This window comes from Tupaia chinensis, unplaced genomic scaffold (genome assembly GCF_000334495.1).
Source record: "Tupaia chinensis unplaced genomic scaffold, TupChi_1.0 Scaffold000555_1, whole genome shotgun sequence".
Classification (NCBI taxonomy): Eukaryota; Metazoa; Chordata; class Mammalia; order Scandentia; family Tupaiidae; genus Tupaia; species Tupaia belangeri.
This window is the reverse complement of record NW_006160067.1, coordinates 1,194,913-1,204,839: the sequence shown is the minus strand read 5'-3', so window position 1 is coordinate 1,204,839 and position 9,927 is coordinate 1,194,913. Positions and strand designations below refer to the sequence as shown.

At 36.3% G+C, this 9,927-nt stretch overlaps 1 protein-coding gene across 3 annotated transcripts in view; it reads left to right on the top strand.

Moving 5' to 3' along the window:
- The window catches only part of METTL15 (methyltransferase 15, mitochondrial 12S rRNA N4-cytidine), a 229,854-nt gene that overhangs the window by 86,365 nt on the left and 133,562 nt on the right, over positions 1-9,927 (top strand). For all 3 annotated transcript variants that reach the window (XM_027775365.1, XM_006157670.3, XM_006157671.2), the window contains one exon: positions 6,830-6,966. In XM_027775365.1, coding sequence (XP_027631166.1) covers positions 6,830-6,966 — 137 coding nt within the window. The remainder of the gene's footprint in view (positions 1-6,829; positions 6,967-9,927) is intronic.

Here is a 9,927-nt window from a genome sequence, read left to right as displayed (position 1 = left end):
ATTCTTCCCTATGTCTATGCCTTTACTAAGATTTAATTATATTCATTTTTATTCATTTATTCAGCAGTTATTTATTGACTATAGTCTATGTACTTTGTATTGTGTTTGGCACTAGGGGATACAAATATTTATGTATCTTCCAGAAACATATTCTAGAAAGAAATAACCATTTATTAAAGATATCAATACCTCCAGTCTGAAAACTACATGAGAGCAGGGACCTTGTCTATTTCTGCCTACTGTTGTACATCCAACTTTTAAGAAAGTGCCAGGGACTTTTAGGATGCTCGTAACTGTTTGAGAATAGAGTTTGAGAGAGATGGAACAAGGTAGAGAAAGAAGACGGCATAGCTTGGCATGTTTGACAACTCCACCTACTTCTGTATGGCTACAAAAATTGTAGAACTCATGTCTGAAAGCAGTAGATGGCACTGGAAAGAAAGGCAGGGACTAAAATATGAAGCACGTTAGTCATTCACCTAGAAGTTTGGGTTTTGTACTGTAGTTTTTGAGAACTATTGAGGTTTGAATGAGGATGGCATATGTTAACATTTTACTTAAGAAAGGATATCTTGTAAACAGTATGTCACAAAGAATTAGAAGTGAGATTAGAAGCATGGATTGTGAATCTACTGGAGTAGTGAAGCACAGGAATATGGATGCCTAAACTAAAAGTGGGTGTGGAAAAATCCAAGACATTAATATAGAAAAAGCAACAGGATCTAATAAGCAATTGGGTTTGGAGACTATGGAAGGGTGAGAAGATAGGGTGATGTCTGAGTTCTTTGCAGCCTATAAGGCCCTGTTGAATTGTAACCTCCTCTAACTGGGTCCATCTTGCTATTGATTGCAATGAATTTCTGCTTTTGACTCCTTGCAACATGTTATGGATGCCTTTCTTTTATTGCTGATTTCTTTTCACTGGCATACTGTTACTCACATGCATGTCTGTGCACCCTTACCAGACTGGAATGTCTATCATGGAGCATCTTTGTGTTCTTCTATGACCGTACCTGTACTGATGGCTCAACAAACATACAAATGATTAACTAATGCCTATATTTTCATTTAATTACCTCATGAAAAAAGTAATCCAGAAAATCTGGTACATTTCAGTACTTCAAAATGAACCTCACTACAAATAGGTGAAGTGTAATTGAAATTCTTTCAAAGGCACTTTAATCAAAAAATTCAAAATTAGCAATTGCCAGAAAAGAAAATATTCATAGGAGAAAATTTTAAAGTGAAACCAGGCCATATTGTTTCCAAATTCAGATGGTGACTTACTATTAAAAATCTTGCACAGATTGGAAACTGACTAATCAACATTAGGAAAATGGAATTGGAAGATCTGCCCTCGTACCGTTTGTGGCTAAAAATGTTTTCATGTCCATTTTTAACAGTGCTGTTCAGTGTGAAAATTTTCGTGATTAGAACTGTTGGATAGGAAAAGCATAAATCATTTAATTTTCTAGTCTTTGCAGGATGATCTTGGGCAAATGCCTTAAATTCTGTCAGTCTTCATCTAGAGAGACAGATGCCTGAGCTGAGTATTAAAGGATATCCAGTTGGAGAGGGTTTAAAACATAGGCCAGTTTGAACTCTAGAAATGGAACAGTAGTTGTAATAAAGGAAGTGAACTTGGGTTATTTCTATGGGTCCTTCTAGTTCCCATGAAGTGTTTTTTATTATTTTCAAGTTCAGTTTGAAAACTAAAACTCAATAAATCAGTTTATTAGTAACAGTTACAGACAGTAGGTGAATATTTATGCCAGGCCATATACAAAATAATTGTCTTTCTTTGTTAACTCAATGTATTCATCTTCATTAAAAACTTAAAAGTAGTGCGTTTTTTGAACTGGATGTCAAAGGAACAGAGTTCTCACATGTGTCTATCTTCAAATTACAAAGGAAAAAAAGAACTGTTTCAAAGCACAGTTGTTTTTATTTCAATTTAACTATAGAATTTGAGTGGGAGAGTATTGAGATTAAGTGGAAAGAGCACAAGATCTGGGTTTTAGTATTAGTGTTGCCCTCCACTAGCGACCAACTGACCTTTCCGGGCCTAGATCTTTTCATAAATAACCTGGGGAGGTGAGGTAGTCTGTTTGTTCCTTTAAGCTCAGAATCAAGTCCACAGCCATAACTCCAACTTTAGGTGTGACTCATCGTGGAGAATGTAGGTAGAATCTAATCATTTCCAGGCTATTTTGAAGGCTATGGGGGATAAAATATCATTTAGTTATATTTGATTTAAAAGAGCCAGCCTAAAATAAGAAATGTTCATTTTCATATTTCAGATGTAACAGAGGCTGATCAGCAAATAAAAGCATGGTGCTATAGAGTGTAATAATATAATTATAGATCATTCTTGATGTTCTGAAGAGTTTTTGTTCGTTAGTGTATCCATTGGTGATATTAGGAGTGCACTGATGTCAAAGTACTCTAAGTTGGGTATCCGGAGGTGAGTTATGACTGCTTCATGTCCTATGATAGCACGGTCTCTGTTCTGAAGTATTCGGAGACTTCTGTGCACAAGTTAGTATGGTCGTGTGGAAAAGAGGTGCTTTGTAGATCGAGCTCCTTATGTCATGTTATGCCACCAGTCCATATGAAATGGACATAGAGGTGGAGGGTTGTAGTTAGGAATCATCTTCCTCAAATGTATCTTTTTAAAAAATCTGCATTAATCTCAGTCCTCTCTTACCCGACTCTCACATTCTCCAGAGGTAGACAGAGGCCTCCATCTTGTCACTCTCCTCATGTCACTCTTGGTTTCCCCAAGATGTCTGTTGTTCTAATGTACGTGGACCAATGAGAGCAAGTCCCTGCTGCTTCTGTGCCACAGTGCCATGTGGGAATCTCTCGTAGCATGGGGGACATCGTGACTGAGGGGTCATCACACATGGTTCACCACCCAGGAAGCTACTCAGATCTTACACCTGCCGGTCACTTCATTCGTTCTGCACATTTCCAGGATTTGTCCATCTGTTGCATCTTCCTTTTATCCACTTTCAGAGAAATAGAGAAATTGCTCTCCTTTCCTCAAAAATGCTTCCTACCCAGGATAACCACTAATAGCATTTTCTCTTTCTGAGCGTCATGTTTTCTTCTTCTTCTTCTTTTTTTTTTTTTGGTTTTGTTTTTTGTTATTGTTTTTTATTTATTTTATTTTATTTTATTTACTAAAAGGAAATAAAGTTGTTTTGCTTCTGCCATGCAAACATATAATCTGAAGCTCTGGATACTTAGACACTTTCCTGAGAGAGGGTAAGAGGGAGAGGGAGAAAAATATCTGTTTCTCAGAAGTTATCCTGTCACATTTTGTGGCAGAGAAACAAGACAGGTAGATCAAGAAAGGCATGGTTTTCCAGGGCCTCGCTAAATTCCAGCGGGGATGGCTAACCCATGAAAAGTTAAACTTGTCTTATATTATTTGTGTGAACAATTTCTGCCATGTTTTTTTTTTTTTTTGCCATCCACTTTTCTTTCCTTCCTCCCTTCCTTCCTCCCATCTGTCTTTTCTTCCTTTCTTCCTTCCTTCCTTCTGCCTCCCTTCCTTCCTTCCTTCCTTTCCCTCTCTCCCTCTTCCCCTCTTTATTTCTTTCAGAAAGAGCACAGAACTTAGTTTCCTTCCTCTCACTTACAGTAGTATGATTTTAATCATGACATATTACCTTCTGCATCCAAATTTTCTCTTTCATAAAAATGGAGATGCTGCCACTTTTTATACTCCCTCATGGAACTCTTGTAGATCAAGTAGGCCAACACTAATGCTTGGTAAGCCGTAAAGCAGTGTGTGCAATACAGACTTCACTGGTAGCAAGTATGAATTTGGCTTTTTTGGTAAATTATATCAGACAATTTCAAAGAAAGAGTTTTACATATGCTTGGAGCATAAGAGATACATTTTTGAAATACAGGGGTTGTCAGAAAAAGAGGAAAATGAATATTATAAAAAACTATGCCTGCATTCTGGGATCAGCAATTAGCATAAAGGCTACGTCGCTGGACTCCCATGTAGTCAACCATGGTTTGAGTCCCGGACCCGGTGGCTTAAACTCACGCCTGGCGCATGTGCATGCGTGCCCAAGATCCTGAGAGGAGAATGGAGAAGAGATTGTGGCATTGCCATCCCCCAGAGGGGGTGATTTCTCGCTTACTGTCTGTTTCTCTGTCTGTCTCTGTCTTTCTGGCGAGCACACACACTCTATAGCAAAAACCTCTCAAAAAAGAAACTATGCCTGCATTCCAAAATATTTTTTGCGCCAAAGTAAACTCATTCTTTAATTTCATTTTTTCCACAAACTGTTGGAAGTCTTGCATATGTACAGATGAGATCTATGGTAGAATTGCTCTGAAACATGCAGATCTGTTCTTGTGCATTTATTAAGCAAAAGATAAAATAACTGGTCTTCATTTATTGTCAGCTTGCACAGTTAAAAAAGATGTGGTCTTGTGTCACGTTAATGACCTGGGAGAAGAGGAAAACTAATTGGCTCCCTTTTCAGTTGCAGGGATAGGGACTGATGAGACCTTGATGTCACTATATATTTGATGAGTAATACATATTAGAATTTTTTAAATGAACGTTGAAGGCTCCAGTCACCTATTAACCCAGGACATGTGGTGAGGTTTTCTTCTAGTTTCATAAATTCTATTTGTCTCCCACTCTTTGTTACACTTGACTGGTAATAATAGATTATCTTCTTCCCTGTGGAAACTTCCCTAATTGTCAGTACATCTCCAAGGGCATAATCATGATATATTAAAAAATAATCATGTAAATTGTAATCATCCATCTCACTCACATTTTCCAGAAAATTTTTAGTGATGAGGATTTTTCTTTTTAAATATTGATTGGGGATGTCTTGGCTTGGGATAAGGTAATCATATGCAAATTGTCTTCTTTGATATACTCTTCGTTTAAATCCAGGGCCACAGCATGACTTGGTATTGGCACTATAACAAGTAAACGGTTCATAGTTTCGCCTAGGAAAATTATTTTTGTTTAAATTGTCCTGAACTCCTTGCAACTTTAAAACCGAAGTAAGGTACTATAGAAGATTTTTTACCTACTCACAGGCACATATCGTATACAGACTTAGAAAGGAAAATATTCAATTTTGAGATTTGAGTGTATACTCCTAAAAATATAAAGTCACTATTTCAATAGTGAAAAATACATGTAGCCATGCCCTTTGTGTCGAGAGTCATAAAAATTCAAGGTTAGGTTATACTAAAACATTTGTGTTAAGAAGCAATGCTTTTACATTTTTATCACATTTACATCTCTTATATTTTATATTTATTCTCTTCTCAATTTTGACTGGAAGATTTCTTCTGTATGGTCTCAGTAGCAGGTTAACTTTTTAGAATATTTGATCAAAAAATGAGACTCAGCTTGGTAGATATGTTCTGTTTCTAACCACTCTCCCCACTTCTAAAAGAAGTTGCAACATTCAGAGCATGAAAATTTTAAAATCCATTACAAGAAATTTCCCTTTCTGTGAAATATTCACATGAACTTTTAAAAAGTCGTAAGTTTAGGGGCTGGCAGGTAGCATGGTGGTTTAAGGCACTGGACTCCCATAGGACCTACCATGGTTCAAGTCCTGGACCTGGTGACTTGCTTTCTTACTTTCCCTCTCTGGTCAAAGTTAAAAAAAAAAAAAAAAAGAATAAAATTTAACAGAATAATTATTTGAGAAAATATAGGTTTGAAATGTTTTTAAGTGTGAATGATAGACATATGTAATTTGTCATCACATGAAATATTAAGGGCGTATTTTTATTTGCATAATACCAGTGACGTTTATTGAAAGGACTGATTAAACCAAGAGTGTGGACTCTGAAGGACTTGCAGAGAGTGTCACAACTTCCAGATCAGTCTCAATCAACTTACTTGTGTATACATGTGTTTCCTATGGTCCGAGGCTGGCTTCTTGCTCAACTGTGACGTGACTATCCTCTTTAGAGTATGGCCAAATAAAGCAGCCGAAAAGTACATGGAGAGTCAATTAACTGTAGTATATGTCTAGAATGATCCATGCTCTTAAAGATTAGCGCTCATGTTTATCATTTCCTGTTGTCTTGGCAAAATGATTAGTGGCCAATCTTTTACTTGCAAAAGTGTCTTGGTTTAGATGAGAACTTATATATTATCTTGACAACTAAATAGTGGTGGTATCTTCTTTTCCTCTTCATCTTTTTATATCTAACCACAGGAGAAATCTAAACACACTAGAATGTTGTGATTTTAAGTGACTTTTCCAAGTGGTTACTTAATGTCAAATCTAGTTTGCCCAGGTGTTTTGACTTAAAAAGCCTTGTTTTTTTTTTTTTATTTTATTTTATTTTATTTTTTTTCCCCCAGGACATATTTGTTATTTTGTCAGTTATCCAGGTTATATTTAGTTTATCATATGACTATTTCTTGTCAGGTGTATTTGTTCTCATATTCTCTCTCTTTTTATGTTTGAATATCTTTAATTTTTATGTAAAGCATTTAGAGAAATTGAAATGAATCAAACATGCCCATTGTAAGCTATCTTCAAATGATGAGAAGTTGTTGAAAACGTTATTTCCAGTGTGGCGCTGGAAACGTCGTAAAGTTAGCAGCACAGCCTTGTGGCCAGGTTGGCCTTATGGATGGAAACGTGAATTTGTCTTGAATTAGTCAGTCTGTGTAAGTCTGGGAGAAACTCTTTTTTATTCTTTTTTAATTTGCTCTCAGTTCTGAAATCATTATATGCTTCTAGAAATTAAGATAGTTGACAAGAGTAAGTTTTGTTCATGCTAAGTGATCTTTTTTTTCTATGTTGGCTAGAGTTTTCTAGATATGACATTTGGTTCTGGAGGTCATACAAGAGCCATTCTACAGACGGAGTCAGATATTACCATGTATGTTTTAGACAGAGATCCTACAGCTTATGCCATGGCCGAGCAGCTTTCAGAATTGTATCCGTAAGTAATACTCTTGTTTATTTATTTAATTTTGGTGTCGATGTTTGTGGAGTTTGTTTTTGTTTTTCCACCGTGGAATTCATTCTACCATGTAATATTTCTGGTAAATATTTCCTCCTTTCTTCTCCAGAAAGAATTAATATAAATGATGTTTTTAGTACCACTTAGAAAGTAATATTACTGCATGCATCTTTTTGGAATTCCTAAAACTTAATGTAAAAATGACTTCTGGCTATAAGTTTGAAGATGTGTTGAAATCTATCCATGAATAATATTTTGACAAATAACTCTTAGTTAAAAAAATATTTAAAAGATTTTTATGAGTTACTTTCCAAGAACTAAACAGAGTTAATAAGTATGTGAGAATTCTGCAGAACTCATGAGGTCACATATATCAACATAATGTACTTGTTTTCTCCGAAGTCTTCCTGAAATTCTCAAGTAAATTTAGAGTGATTATTCTGTCAGTATTAGTGAACTATCACTAAAGAACTTTTAAAAAATAAAACTTTCTCTTAATGAGTGGTGAAACCATCTGCTGTTATAAAGAAAAATTGTGTACTAGAGAATAAAATGTATCTGGTATGTTGTTTTAAAGCCAGCATCCTAAAAGGGAATAATATATTGAAACTAAGATAGCCATCCAGAAATATATAAAGAACTGTTTTCAAAAATGGGGAACTATTTTCTTTTCTCATATTCTGGAGACTGGAATCCAGAAAATAAATTTTGACCTGGTATGAAATATGAGGTTTCACTAATAACTGTTCAACAACAAAATGGACTCTTTGGGGAAAAGTATGACCATGGAAAAGTCTGTTTACAAACTAAAGATAGGTTTTTTGTGCTTGTTTTTTAGTTTGCCACGAGTGCATGTGTTTGCTAGAGAGAGACAGAGAGGCAGAGCGAGAGTGAGAAAGAGTACAGAAAGGAAAGTGAGAAATCCCCCACTAGGACAAATGGCCATGCTTCAGTCCCTTCTCCTCCATTCTCCTCTCAGGACTTTGGGCACACATGTACATGTACCTAGCATGTTTTTCCAGCTGTCAGGTCCAGGACACAAACCTCACAGTTGGTCATGTGGGATCTAGCCGCCCTAACTACCATGCCACTAGCTGACCCCATCTTTTCAACTTCTTTCACATTTCAGACTCTTTGGAAATATACTGAATGTGATGACTCTCCCAGTAAAATTATAAATAGATATAGACTTTTTGCAAGGTCACAAGGTTTAAGGAGGCCCTGAGTCCCATCATTTGACCCTGGTTATTTTTTTTATCTTCTAAGAAGAATATGGGAATGTAGTTTAATGACACAGTATTAAATTTATTTCTGTCTTTAAAATAATTTTGCTAGAGGTCATGAGGATTTGTCAGAGAAAGAGAGAGGGAGAGGGATAGTGAGAATGCGCCTCTTATTGGGGATTACCACACTGCAATCCCTTCTCTATTTCACCTTTTAGGATTTTAGACACACATAACACACACCTGGTGCATTGTTCAAGCTGAGGGGTCTGAGACTCAAACTACACAGTTGACCATGTGTTATATCTAAGCACCTTAACCCCCATGACACTGGCTGGCCCTAGTCTAAGTTTCAATTTTTCAATATGTGTCTTCTGCAGCATAACTTAATGTAACTTCTTTAAGAAGATCTTATTCTAGAGCACTTATTATGTAAAGCATTGTCTGTTCACTTGATTATGACCAGAACCACTATGTAGTAAAGGCCTTTGTCTTATTTCACTATCATAGAAAAACACATTTTTTTAGATATTGTTGTTTTTTAAAGTAGTGATTCTCGATACAGTTATTCTATTGTTTTTTATTTCTTCATCCATCCTACTTTTTTAAATGGACCTTGAAGTTTACCAGGTGAATTTTTACACCTTTCAGAACCTTTAGGCTCTGTAGCCTCGTCTGTTTATAGAGATGAAGGAACTATCAGCTAAACAGATGACTTGATTTCTAAAAGGCATAGTGGCTTATTAGGGACAGACCCGGGATTTGTATTCTGACCTCAAGCTTAATCTCACTTTATTTAATACTACCTTGGATCAAATAGTGAGGCTTTTTTTACTTCATTGACCAAAAAATGCTGCTTTTGCCAAACATAAGAAAGTAGGTAAAGAACAATAAATTGAAAATGAGGAAGATGAAATTAATACAGATAAAAGCTAGAATCAACTAGAAAATTGAAAGCGAAGAAAGAAAAATGTAGAAAAGGTGAAAAAAATTCTAAGGGATTGTTTTGAAAACAGTCCCTTTTGAGCCTGATTATTAGAACAAAATTCTGTGACTAAGATTGAGAGCCATGACACAGATAAGTTATTCATAAGGGTAGTACAACTCGACTTGTGGTAGCTTGCAAAACTAGATGAAATCAGTGATATCCTAGCAAAATATAAATGATTAAAATGAACTCAGTAATTGTAAACCTTGAATAGGTCACTAGAAACTTAACTAAAGTACAAAGCTGAATTCACCCTGACAAAATGGATCCACAGTTATTTGCCTCTAAAAGAAATAGAAGAGAGTAGTGCCTCTTACTAGTCCTGACGATGGTAAGTAGTGGTGTTGGATGAGGGGCTCTTCACCCCCAGTCCAGGAACCCAAAGCAGACCCGATCCCTCCTTTCTCAACAGAACAGAGAGGCAAAATCGTTAATAAGAGAGGAAAGGAAAATTCACTACAGTGCGGTCACTCCAGAAAGACAGGTGAGATTATCTTTGACTGTTCAGTGAACTCGCAGACGTTTTAAATGGGAAGGGGGATTCTATGTGGCTCCTAGCCCTCTATAGGAAAGCATAGGTAAGGTTAATTGTTAGCTGTCAGGCACAAGTGAGCAATTTGTCCCTGAGGCAGTAATACCAGTTTTAGCTGAGGGGTACAATCAAACAGTCCTTCTTCATAACAGGAGTTTCAACTGGTAACTGGGGCGGGAGTGGGGGGTGGGGGGTGG